Here is a 12,663-nt window from a genome sequence, read left to right as displayed (position 1 = left end):
AGTTCAGATTGACCGTGCCGAAATTGAGGTTGTCGACTAGTTCGTGTATTTGGGCTCACTGGGGACCGCCGAAAATGATACCAGCAGAGAAATTCAAAGACGCATTATTGCAGGGAATCGTGTCTATTTTGGTGAAGAAGAGGTGCGCAGCGGGCAAGGTCAATCCTTCGCAGACTACGAGGCTGGCGACGTGGGGCCATGGATCGAGTAGAGTCGACTTCTTCGGACAGCAGAGGACAACAAGTCCTTAGCCTGATTGGTAAAGTAAGTACATATCAATATTACAAATCCACGCTCAGTTCGCGGCAGAAAGCAAATCGAGTTTCTCGTTTTTTTATCCACAAATGGACACCTGTTCCAAAAGGACTCAAGATGTTTATAATAATTCGGTCAGTGTATTGACGAATGGTAAAAACCTTTCCCTTTCGATTTGCATGTTCTTCTAAATGCTTTAAGTGATAATTCAATGTTTTCACGGAGGTGGATAACTTAGAACTTACTTAACGTTGTTAATGTGAAACGCTGTGACATCCTTATTCTCGGAACCACTTCAAGACTTTAAGTGTACAAATATCAGCTTCTACGATTCGTGCAACATTCAAATTATTACTCCACGTTTGGTGCACTGCAATTTACATGAAGTAATAATTTCAGGTGAAATGGAGCACCGATTTCCGAGATTTGTGTAATTGAAAATTCGAAGTGGAAGTGCATGTATAGCCCACGTGGCGGCCATTTGTGGACTCTACAAGGAATTACCTTAATACTGAAAACTTCCACAGCAGTCGTGTATCAGTTCTATTATTGGTGATAATTGTGCTGTACAATTGAATAAACCTCAAACATGGTATGCCAAAAATGTCTCATAGACTGCAAAAACGATGTGTTTAAAGGGTGATACGGTCAAAATTTGGTCAATATCAACTTGACGTATTTCTTTCAATTTTGCATTTAAAAAACCTGAACACCCCTCATTTTGAAGGTGTGTGTGTGTAGAATGTTGCTCCTATTTTGATTTTGGAATTCACTCTTCAGTTGTCAAAATGCCGTCCAAGCAAGAAGAGCAGCGTATCAAAATTTTGCACGCGCATCGCGAAAATCCGAGCTACTCGCACGCAAAGTTGGCAAAATCGCTAAAAGTTGCCAAATCAACCGTTACAAATGTAATTAAAGTGTTTGGGGAACGTTTGTCGACAGCCAGGAAGTCTGGATCGGGGGGAAATCGAAAACCGGAAGCAGCTGAGACGACAAAGAGAGTTGCCGGTAGTTTCAAGCGAAACCCTAACCTCTCTCTCCGAGATGCCGCAAATAAGCTGGGTGTATCGTCTACAACCGTGCATCGAGCCAAAAAACGAGCCGGACTATCGACTTACAAGAAGGTAGTGACTCCAAATCGCGATGATAAACAAAATACGACGGCCAAAGCGCGATCCCGGAGGCTGTACACGACGATGCTGACGAAGTTTGACTGCGTGGTAATGGACGACGAAACCTACGTCAAAGCCGACTACAAGCAGCTTCCGGGACAGGAGTTTTATACGGCAAAAGGAAGGGGAAAGGTAGCAGATGTTTTCAAGCACATGAAACTGTCAAAGTTCGCAAAGAAATATCTGGTTTGGCAAGCCATCGGTACTTGTGGCTTGAAAAGCAGCATTTTCATAGCTTCCGGGACTGTCAACCAAGAAATTTACGTGAAAGAGTGTTTGAATAAACGTCTGCTGCCTTTCCTGAAGAAACACGGTTGTTCCGTACTGTTTTGGCCGGATTTGGCATCTTGCCATTACGGTAAAAAGGCCATGGAGTGGTACGCCGCCAACAACGTGCAGGTGGTTCCCAAGGACAAGAACCCTCCCAACACGCCAGAGCTCCGCCCAATTGAGAAATACTGGGCTATTGTCAAGCGGAACCTAAAGAAGCCCAAAAAAAACTGCTAAGGGCGAGCAGCAGTTCAAGGCAAACTGGCTTTCTGCGGCGAAGAAGGTGAACAAGGTGGCTGTACAAAATCTGATGGCAGGGGTCAAGCGTAAGGCCCGGCAATTCGGATTTGGAAAAGCGGAAGCCTAACTGAATATTTTTCCTGAATTTTATACTAATTGAACTTGAAAAAGAAATTTAATTTGATTTTTTAAATAAACGATTTCACCGATTTACACGCGTTTTCCCTTGACCAAATTTTGACCGTATCACCCTTTACTGTCTGCGAGGGAAACTGTAGTATACCATTTCACGCAGCATGTGTTGGCTTTTCCGGGGATAGTATGTGTTTCCTGAAGAAAACTATTATCTGTGTATGTGACGACTGCCTCTCCGTCTTCTATGATCACGTGCAAGAAAGCGTGCACCCCTTCAAAAATTGATGCAGAACTGGCTGATATAAAGGAAAAAAATAGCTTAGGGCAATGTGGCCACCCGCTTACAAATCAACTTATTGAACGTATTTTACAAAATAGCTATTGCAGGCTTAATGCTTGAAGCCTAACTTCATTTAATTCTAACAAAATACTTTTCTCTAAAGCAAATATTCCAAAAATGTTAGACTGGCTCAAAATGTCAAAACATTTATAAGATTTCTGAATCAGAAAATACCCTCCCCATGGACATTGGAGGTTGACGGTACTGAAGCAAAAGGTTATGTTTAATTTCTTTATATTTGCAACGATAATGATTTCCTATAGTGACACATATCACCTTTCTAATGCTTCAGTATGCCTCAAACGATTAATTCTTGGTTGTTAAGATTTTTTTTAGAAGCTTTTCGATTTTTTTGTTAGTACATATCTACGCTATTTTGTGTATTGTTTTTTCACAGAAAATGATTTAAAATGTCTCAAATATTATTTTTCGAGTATAAATTACATGAAAAGACGTTTTAACAAAAAGTTCAAAATGTTGACCAAAGGTTGTTGTTCTACGATTTTTGTTGTGAATATTCCGTCAGTTGACGTCAGTTTCCATTTTGGCAGAATGTGTGGAATTAGGCGCTGTGCAGAATTTTGGCAATGGCGTTTCCCGAATTCACATTTCCCCAAATCTTTAGTCCCGTAATTCATGTCAAACAGCACAGATATCGTTCATCGTATATTCCATCATTTTTGGTGATACTATCACTACACATGAATTCTAATTTATAGAATAGTTACAGATTATTACGTCATTTTGCTTCGAATATAGCAACTTACTTTTCATGCTATCGTTCAGCTTCAATGGAAACCCCTTATATTCTCCGTTGATTAGTGCCACGTCGTGTAGCCGAAGCGTTTGTAAAGACTCGCATAGTATTCTACCTTTGCAGCCGATGATCTTCCCAACGGCTAGATTTATGTTCTGTAACATGTAGAGAGCCAGTTGATTGGATATGCAGAAATAACATATTTATAAATACCTACCTTAAGCTTCTTCAAGCCTGCCAACTTAGCAAAACAGTTGAAATTAACACAGAACAGGCTTAGTTCAATCGACCAGATTAGCGGACAGTTTCGGCAAACGGCTAACAAGGCGGCATCTTCGACGCCAGTTATCTTTATGGCTTCTAGCTTTTTCATTGAGCCAAACAGTTGATCGAATTGTATGGGAGGAATATTTTCGATTACAATCGCAGTCGATACGGTTGTTAAGTTAAGAGTGTTAAGATTCTCAAATGAATTACATTGAAAGGTGCGCCAAATTCTGTTCGGTAGATCCAGCATGACGTTTTTCAGTTTTGAACAATGTTTGATTGTGAGAACAGTGTAACAGTTCCAATTCCGTAGGGTTTGAATTTTCGTGTAAATTAACACAGGTGCATCTATCATAAAGTATTGTCTTCCATGGCTGATGTTGCCGAGAGAAGCCTCTGTCCATTCTAGACACTCCAATGCGTGCATGTTGAGGAAACATCGTCTGATACCAAGAGGAGCATCATCCGCTGGAAGCGTATATTGATTAAACGGCGATCCAATGTACATATGTAGCTCTCTAATATGATTTAATACTGATCGGTGAAGTTCGAAAAATTCCCCAAGCGTTTCGTCCGGTGTAGCGTTTATAGTGAGCTTTTGAAGTGAATATTTTGGAAGCACTTCGAACATTTTGTTGATTGCAAACAGATACTGTACGTCCGGGTGGTTGATCCATGAAATTTCTACACTTCTGTAGGAACGTTGGAGGCTTGGAAGGAATCCGCTAAACAGTACGTAGGAACTGCCTGGTTTCCATTTGGCTAGGGGGAATGTTACGCTGTGGTTTAGCGAAACATTGAATATGACATCGTTCCAACGTCTACAAACCGTCGTGCATACTTTTCGGTCCTCCAGGGACAGAAATCGGATGACGGCACCTAAGATTACGGTTGGTGCATGTTCCCACCCGGATTGTAGCTTGGAATATGCTCTACTTCCTGCAGTTAATGAATATACAGGAATAATAATTCAAATTATTATTGCCTACACGCCTAAGATTCGTCTAGCAATGACCAATGTGTGTAAACAGGTGAACTCAGAGAATTTGTCATCTATTTTGTTCCTCCGCTGTTTAAATGGTTAACGGAGTTGGAAGTTAAATTCCATCAAACATTTTAACCACGGAGGAACAAAAGAGACTACAAATTCTGTGGGCCGCACTTGATTACGTCCCATTGAGCAAAGACTAGTCTTGCTGTAGGCCCAGTAATACATACCATTATTTTCGAAGGATGTAGGTGCTTGAGAGTGCTGCCTAACTTGTTTCTTGTAAGATAGTGGATCCATCGCAAGAACTTTGTTGGCTGATTTACGTAAATTCCTGGGGTTATCAATCGTTTAGGTTTGACTCTTGCAACGAAGTGGGCGTGAGCGCGCCCGTTGCTGAATTGCTGAATATATAGTCCATGGTGGGTATATAAATGGTGATACAGCTTTGTCACTATAGGCCTTTAATGCACCACCAACGTAGAGGGCACCAAGTGAGTTCGAGAGTAAACGTCAACCAAACCGTTTGTTTGCATCAGAAGAAAGATTTTTCACAACGCAAATTAAAGCATTTTTCATTGAACATCTTGCCAGTTTCCATCGGTAGTTGTCTCAACAATCAATTCGAAACTAACGATTTTAAATTGGCTCACTACTTCTACTTGACTTGCCTATTGGTCCCAAGCAAATCGATTAACGAACCCCATTTTAGTCAAAATTCTAGTACTACACTATGTTTGTTTTGATTCTCTATGAAAGTTTGACAGATAAAATGAGGGGTTAGTGGATTTTCCTATGTTTCGAGGGGTGAATCGATTAGCTTGGGACCGAAGATAGTACCAGAGCTGAGCCAAAAAGTTCAGCACGTTAATTCGGGACCTTCTGGTCTTAGAGTTACGAGTTACCTCTATGGTTGTCTTATTTTATGATTCTCCACAAATCTGAACTGATTTGCACCCAAACTATTCAAACACAAGAAATTCGGAAGATCATAACCACTAAGGAACAATTGGAATTTTGCATTTTTCTCAACAAAAATATACCTGAACACTAGCAGAATCCTTGCAAAAATGATACAGAATTAAATGTTTCATTATAGATAAAGTTTTTGGGCATCTCAGATGAATTAATTTATCAGGAAAAGTAAAAAAGTGTTCCACTTCCAAAGTCTCACGGCAAAAATTCTGCTCACAACACTTTTTTTGACATTCTTATATTCACCACCAGAGGTTGAATCGATCGACTAGTTTCTACTAAAAAGGCGTATATAGGCGAGGAAGTCGCGGGGGGGGGGGGGGGAGTGCGGTTTTAGCAACAATCAATACGAAACTAACGATTTTAAATTGGCTCACCACTTTAGTAGCCTATTGGTCCCAAGCAAACGATTAACGTACCCTATTCTAGTTGAAATTCTATTACTACACTATGTTTGTTTTGATTCGCTATGAAAGTTTGACAGATAACATCAGGGGTGTGTGGATTCATGCAGAACATGCAGGGGTGAGTGAAATAGCTTGGGACTGCTTGGGACCGTTGTTCTGGTACTGAGTTAGCCAAAAATAATAATGATTTTCTTCGGGACCCAGTGGTCTTAGAGTTACCTCTACACAGCAAAAAAAATGTAATATCGATCAATGTAATTCAAGCTGATGTATGAAATAATGATGTGATAGCAAAAAGCAGATACAATATTACATCAATGGATGTAATTTTGTTCGCAAAATCGATGTACATCGTACAACGTTATATTACACAACCGATGGATTGACCTGGTTGCAGCAGTTTGGATGTAATATTCAACAACTTTTTTTTCTGTGTATGCTGGTACTGAGTGAGCCAAAAATAATAATGATTTTCTTCGAGACCCAGTGGTCTTAGAGTTACCTCTATGGTTTTAGTGCAAATTGTAAACTGACTCCAACAATCAATACGAAGCTAACGATTTGAAATTGGTTCACTACTTGACTAGCCTATTGGTCCTAAGCAAATCGATTAACGTATCCCATTCTAGCCGATATTGTAGTACTACACTATGTTTGCTTTGATTCGCTATGAAAGTTTGACAGATAAAATGAGGGGTTCGTGGATTTTCCTATGTTTCGAGGGGTGCATCGATTAGCTTGGGACCGAAGAGAGTACCAGCAACAATCAATACGAAACTAACGATTTTAAATAAGCTCACTACTTGACTAGCCTATTGGTCCCAAGCAAACGAATAACGTACCCCATTCTAGTCGTAATTCTAGTACTACACAATGTTTGTTTTGATTCGCTATGAAAGTTTGACAGATAAAATGAGGGGTTAGTGGATTATCCTATGTTTCGAGGGGTGAATCGATTAGCTTGGGACCGAAGAGAGTACCAGCAACAATCAATACGAAACTAACGATTTTAAATAAGCTCACTACTTGACTAGCCTATTGGTCCCAAGCAAACGAATAACGTACCCCATTCTAGTCGTAATTCTAGTACTACACAATGTTTGTTTTGATTCGCTATGAAAGTTTGACAGATAAAATGAGGGGTTAGTGGATTATCCTATGTTTCGAGGGGTGAATCGATTAGCTTGGGACCGAAGAGAGTACCAGAGCTGAGCCAAAAAGTTGAGCACGTTTCTTCGGGACCTTCTAGTCTTAGAGTTAACTCTATGGTACCAGAGCTGAGCCAAAAAGTTGAGCTCGTTTCTTCTGTTCCGCTTCCTATGTCTCAAGGCAAAAATGTATGCTCACAACACTCTTTTTGACGTTCTCCTTTTCACCACCAGAGGTTGAATCGATCGTTTAGTTTCTATTTAAAAGGCCTTTTGCCAAGTTAAATTTAACTCGTGGTTAAAAGTGAAAATTCGAAAGTTATTTTCTATGTTAGAAAATTCCCGTGCTATCGATCGACCAGTTTGAAAACCGGTCAACCCACGGATGTCAAAATTTAACTTCTTGTCTGTCAGGAATAACAAAGCTCGGATAGCAGGGTTCATCGATAATTTTCCATCTGTCAAATTTTAACTAAAAGTTAAAATAATCCATCAGAGCCTTAACTTTTAGTTAAAATTTGACAGATGGAAAGTTATCGATGAACCCTGCTATCCGAGCTTTGTTATTTCTGACAGATAAGAAGTTATGTTTTGACAACCGTGGGTTGAAAACCGGTCGATCGACAGCACGGGGATTTTCGAACATAGAAAATAACTTTCGAAATGAGTCTTAGCAATATAAATTGACCACCTTGTCAAGCAGTTTTGGCGTGACTTTCTACCAGCGATTTCACAAAACTGGACCAAATAATTTATATTTTTTTATGAAACGCACAAATGTTGGCTACTTTTTTCGAGGTTCTAAAAGAAAAAATCTCAAAATAATGTTTTATTTCAAAGTTCGAGTGGTAGTAAACGTCATTTTAAGTGCTCGAATAAAGTGGTTAATTGCTGAACGAATCTGGTATCTCGATGAAAAAAAATTTAAGTGTGTATGTTCGAAAATCTCTGTGTTACCGATCGATCGGTTTTCGAGCAGAACTCAGCCACTGTTGTTAAAATTTAACTTCCTGTCTGTCAGAAATAATCACGCTTGGATAGCAGAGCAGCCCTAATAAAAAATGTATGGTTGATTTGCTTAGCGACGTGTTCTGGGTATCATCCAAACCATTTGTGGAATAGTTCAATGATTTGGGTTATCGTTCGTTTATGGTTATTTTTTATTAGGGAGGGCTAATCGATAACTTTCCATGTGTCAAATTTTAACCAAAAGTTTAAAAAATCCACCAAATGGTTCAGAGCCTAAATAAAGTGACAAATCTAGATAGAGCTGGAATTAGGGCGTAACAGCTTTTGTAAACAATTACTTTTCTCGTTGATTTCTATATAGCAACTCAAGGCACGCCTACACAAACCAACATATCCATTTGGTAGGGGAAGTCTTCCTCTATTCGATCGTAATGTTGATCTGCCAGGGAGAGTCATGTCTTTCGAGAAATCATCGAGAGAAGTCATTGTTAACAAAAGCTGTTACGCCCTAATTCCAGCTCTATCTAGAAATGACAAATGACTATAAATATCTTTATATTAAAAATAGTTCTGGCCACACTGCCACATGAAATAGATATCAGTGCCAACATTTCAAAGGGGCGTAATTGTATTTGTAAACAATGGCTTTAGCCGTCGATTTCTCGCGAATAAAAGCTCACTCATGAAAAATAATGACACCAGCAGGTAGAGGAATGTTTCCTTTACCAGCTAGCATTGTTATTTTGGAGAGGTAAGATTTCATTCGCGAGAAATTTACGGGTAAAATCATTGTTTACAAAAGCAATTACGCCCCTTTGAAATATTGGCACTGATATGTCGGTAAAATCGATCTGGGAGAATGCAATCTAGTACTGCTCAGCTCTGCTCTGTTGAGAGGTTATGTTTATCTGCTTGACAGTTCGGCTCGTGCTGTTCCCGAATCAAGTAAACACCGAGCTTATAGGAGTGCACATATTCAGCAGGAAAGAAAACGTGTTTAGTTGGACATTATTTCATTATTTTAATGTTTGCTTATTATTTGTGCTAGAATCGCTCAAAATGGATATAGTTAAAGAAGTTCTGCAGAAGCAGAAAAAAGATTTGGAAAAATATAAACCAATAACAGTGCAAAAACACCTCGAAGCCGTACTCGATGAGGGGCACCTGATGGTTACGGATCCAAACTACTTCGACGATGATAAGTTCAAGTGAGCCTCCGCGGTGCTGCGAACTGGTAGTAGATTTTTTCCTAAAAATACAACTGTTTCCCATTTCCAGAGCCGACATAGAGCAGTACCTGCTCGACTTGACCAGAGACAACGTACAGCTGTTGATTAACAGCATTTGGGAACTGCCAACGGAACGCGAAGAAGAATTTGTTGTTGCTAAGTTGCCGCCAGCCCGGATGGCGTTGCCTCGAGCTCGTAAGCTTCCGGTACCAAAACCACTGACCAAATGGGAAGAGATTGCCAAGGCCAAAGGCATCAAAAAGCGAACCCGCGATAAGAAGGTCTACGATGAGGTATTGGACAAATGGGTACCAACCTACGGATACCAGCGTTTCAAGGCAGAAAAGGAGAAGGATTGGGTCTTAGAGGTTCCCCAGAATGCCGACCCCAACAAGGACATGTTCCAGGAGAAACGTGATTTGAGAATCGAGAGGATAGCAAAGAATGAAATCTCCCGTATGAGAAACATTGCCCGGGCGAAAAAGATTCAAACACTGCGAACCGGTTTTCTGGGACCGGAATCGGCTTCCGCTAAAGAGGTAGCTCAACCCACCTAGGTTTATTACATTAAGTTTCAAACAATCATTCCATTTTGTAGCTCGTCACAGCGGCCAACATTGCTAAAGCATCGACCGCATCGGTTGGCGTTTTTCAGGAGAAACTAAGCAACGAGAAACAAGCTCGTGGAATCGGTGTGAAGGAATTGATGCCCGGTAAAAAGCGGAAGCGAGATCCCATTACGATTCCTGGCGAGAAGAAACGAAACATTGAAATCATCAACAAGGTCCTCAACAAGAAGCCGAAGATCGACTTGGAGAAAGCTATTTCCCTGCAAAAGGCGGAAGCCAGGACAGAGTACGTATTAAGGGTTCTCTCAAGGTTAATTGCGATTCTTTATATTAAACTGATTCCTTTCTTTCAGGAGAGAATCGGCCGCAGCAGAGGAAGGAGGAAAGAAGAAAAGGAAGGGCAAGGGTGGTAAGGGAGGCAAGGGCTTCGGACGAAAGAAGCCAAAGGGTGGACAAGGGAAGCGGAATCACAGTAAACGGGACGTCGGGCGTAAGAGGCGATAAGTGGACATTTAGAGCGTAAGGTAATCGTGGAAAAATTCAATATAATAGTTTACATTGATTGCTTTGGCTAAGTGTGAGAATTTTTATTCGAAAGTCCCTGCTTGATATTTTTTGGATTATTTTCGTGTCAGCGGTCAATGGACTATAAGACAATCACCCATATTCTCATTTTCGCTCAAACCGTATTTCATACAAAAAAAAATTGATGAAAAATAGCCAGTAGGTAGTTGGCTCAGTGGGTTCTTATGCGCCCATGCGCGCTGCGGTCTGGTTGTGCAGTGGCTGTGGGTTTGCCATATGGCAAATGGTGAAGCCGTAGCGGTTGGGCAGCCGGGTTGCAATATGCATTTGCCGTATTATAAATCACTAGATTAATTCAACTTCCGAGATCCTGTCATAATCTTAAGTATTAATGGCTGATCAGCGCTCTTAGGGAAAACTGTTAATTGTAAGGAAATTTGAAAAAAAACGTGTGAAGGACACAAGTATCCGGCGGTTTGATCGCTACTCGAACTAGTATAATGTGTAATACTTGTATGGCCAATTCAGTGCAGGTTGACATATTTCCAATATTCTAACCAAAATTTGTATTATTGGGATTCTACTCTTTGTAACAGTTTTAAGGCTGGAGAGATGTAGGACGCTGAGGGACCGCTTAGAGGAAGCATACTATGGAGTTAACTTCCTATTTTGGAATGGTTCAGATGTTCAGATGGGCTAGGAGTGATAAGTTTACGCTTTTGAGCTTTGCTCTTCCTTATATCATTTTCATTATTTTCATCTGTTTTGACTAACTGGGAGGATTTTGTTTTAACTAACTCTGGTAGTCGGTAGCTCGTTGAGTTGACCACATCTAACCCCGCAACTGTATGTCAGGTTTCCGCAGATGCAAGGGCGGCGTATCTATTGTGAGTCGGCCTGAACAATCCAGAATGTTTGTTTTGCAAGATCCACTTTGCCAAGATGTTGTGGAGTTCAAAGTGTTGTGACCGACGAGGGGGTTTTATTTTGAAGGTCCCGCACGATTGGCACCACGCATACGCTCACATTTCATGTACGAACGGATTACTAAATCGGGACAGCCAGAAGCCGTGGTGTAGTGGAAAGCGCGACTGATTTCTCACCCCAGTAGGTCTGGGTTCAATCCCAGCCGAGGTCGGTGGGATTTATCTGAGGCATTCAAATCTCTGGTCACGTCTTTCTTCGGAAGAGAAGTAAAGCCGTTGGTCCCGACCCATGCGTGTTGAATGGGTGCGATATCCCATGCAGATGTGGAAGCTGCCTTCTTGCTGCACATTCGATTGCCGTCAATGGATGGCAATCGATGTCCATCGGAGATTGGCACTAGATTGCGGAACAGAGACCGACGTTAAATAAAGGAATGAAGAAGAAGGACAGTCGGAAACGGAATACTAAGACAAAGAAATCATCAGTGGAGGATCCCATATCAAGGGGATCAAACCGGTAGGAACATCGGAAGACATCGATCATAATGAAGTGCGTGCATGCATATGTACACTGAAAAACGTTCTCATATAGTTCCCATTGGGAACGCACATGATATTTTTCAAATAAAATTAATTATTTTTATCTGAAATTCACATATTATTCATAGGATCATATGAATTCTATGTGATAGATCCCAAAACACAGGTTCATATGATTTGCTGGTGCGAATCCCAATTATGAGATCACATGAAAGTTAAGTGAAATTCAAATGGATATTTTCCCATTGGAAATGTGATTTATTTTTTGAGTGTATGTATAACTTTCATGGTGGTAAGCTCCAACCGGTATTATCCTCGGATTAAATCCCGATCAAGAATGTCCGGCTGGTTTGATGTCGACATCAGAGTTAATCAACATAATTCTGAGCAAACATTTTTCAGATCATACAAACAGGGACGGTATTAAAAGTTAATCCGAGTTGGAGCTTACCGCCATCAGACTCATTTCCAACATCTTATCTTAGGGTTGATGCATATATTATGTCACGCTCTAAGAGTGTGTGTGTGTGGGGGGGGGGGGGTTCTAAGATTTTGTGACAAGCAATGCATTAGGTATAGGAAAAATGTCATGATAGGGGGGAGGGGGTAATTTTTTGCTCGATTTAGCGTGACGTAATTAATGCATGGGTCCTTATAACACTCTCCCCCTATCAATACACTGAAAAAAGTTTTCACTTAGTTTCTATTAGGAACGCACATAATATTTTTTCAATTACAAAAATAATGATTGCTATCTGAATATCCAATAGCATAAGAAATGCTATATGAGAAATCATATAGATTTCATTGGACACATAACGTTCATGTGATTTAATGGTGCAATTTCAAATTATGGGATCACATCAAAGTTATGTGAAATTTACATGGATATTTATTTTATGAGTGTACTTAGATGCCCTTTGAGCATAACGCCTTCCCACAATGGCTTGC

At 40.4% G+C, this 12,663-nt stretch overlaps 1 protein-coding gene and 1 long non-coding RNA gene across 2 annotated transcripts; one reads left to right on the top strand and one right to left on the bottom strand.

The window, feature by feature from the left end:
- Nucleotides 1–3,045: 3,045 nt before the first annotated feature.
- LOC135698084 (uncharacterized) lies at nucleotides 3,046–4,778 on the bottom strand. The gene is made up of 3 exons (XR_010517459.1): nucleotides 4,655–4,778; nucleotides 3,387–4,375; nucleotides 3,046–3,324 (listed from the first exon to the last, which is right to left on the bottom strand). It is a non-coding gene; the product is annotated as an uncharacterized LOC135698084 (long non-coding RNA).
- Nucleotides 4,779–8,898: 4,120 nt separating this feature from the next.
- Nucleotides 8,899–10,283, top strand: LOC135698134 (ribosome biogenesis regulatory protein homolog). The gene is made up of 4 exons (XM_065218022.1): nucleotides 8,899–9,131; nucleotides 9,202–9,691; nucleotides 9,751–10,007; nucleotides 10,075–10,283. The coding sequence occupies exons 1-4, from the start codon at nucleotides 8,983–8,985 to the stop codon at nucleotides 10,223–10,225; spliced, it is 1,047 nt and encodes a 348-aa protein (XP_065074094.1). The 5' UTR covers nucleotides 8,899–8,982; the 3' UTR covers nucleotides 10,226–10,283.
- The last annotated feature ends 2,380 nt before the right edge of the window (nucleotides 10,284–12,663 follow it).

The sequence above is a fragment of the Ochlerotatus camptorhynchus genome, unplaced genomic scaffold (genome assembly GCF_037179485.1).
Source record: "Ochlerotatus camptorhynchus isolate MF236.1 unplaced genomic scaffold, CSIRO-AGI_Acam_v1.1 ptg000082l, whole genome shotgun sequence".
Classification (NCBI taxonomy): domain Eukaryota; kingdom Metazoa; phylum Arthropoda; class Insecta; order Diptera; family Culicidae; genus Ochlerotatus; species Ochlerotatus camptorhynchus.
Note: the sequence above shows the minus strand (reverse complement) of the source record. Positions and strands in the feature narration are given on the sequence as shown.

Bases quoted from the DNA above. Each gene is read 5' to 3' on its own strand.
- LOC135698134 (XM_065218022.1), top strand. From the start codon at position 8,983: ATGGATATAGTTAAAGAAGTTCTGCAGAAGCAGAAAAAAGATTTGGAA. The intron at 9,692-9,750 runs GTAGCTCAACCC...TCCATTTTGTAG, and splicing joins AATCGGCTTCCGCTAAAGAG to CTCGTCACAGCGGCCAACAT. The intron at 10,008-10,074 runs GTACGTATTAAG...CCTTTCTTTCAG, and splicing joins AAGGCGGAAGCCAGGACAGA to GAGAGAATCGGCCGCAGCAG.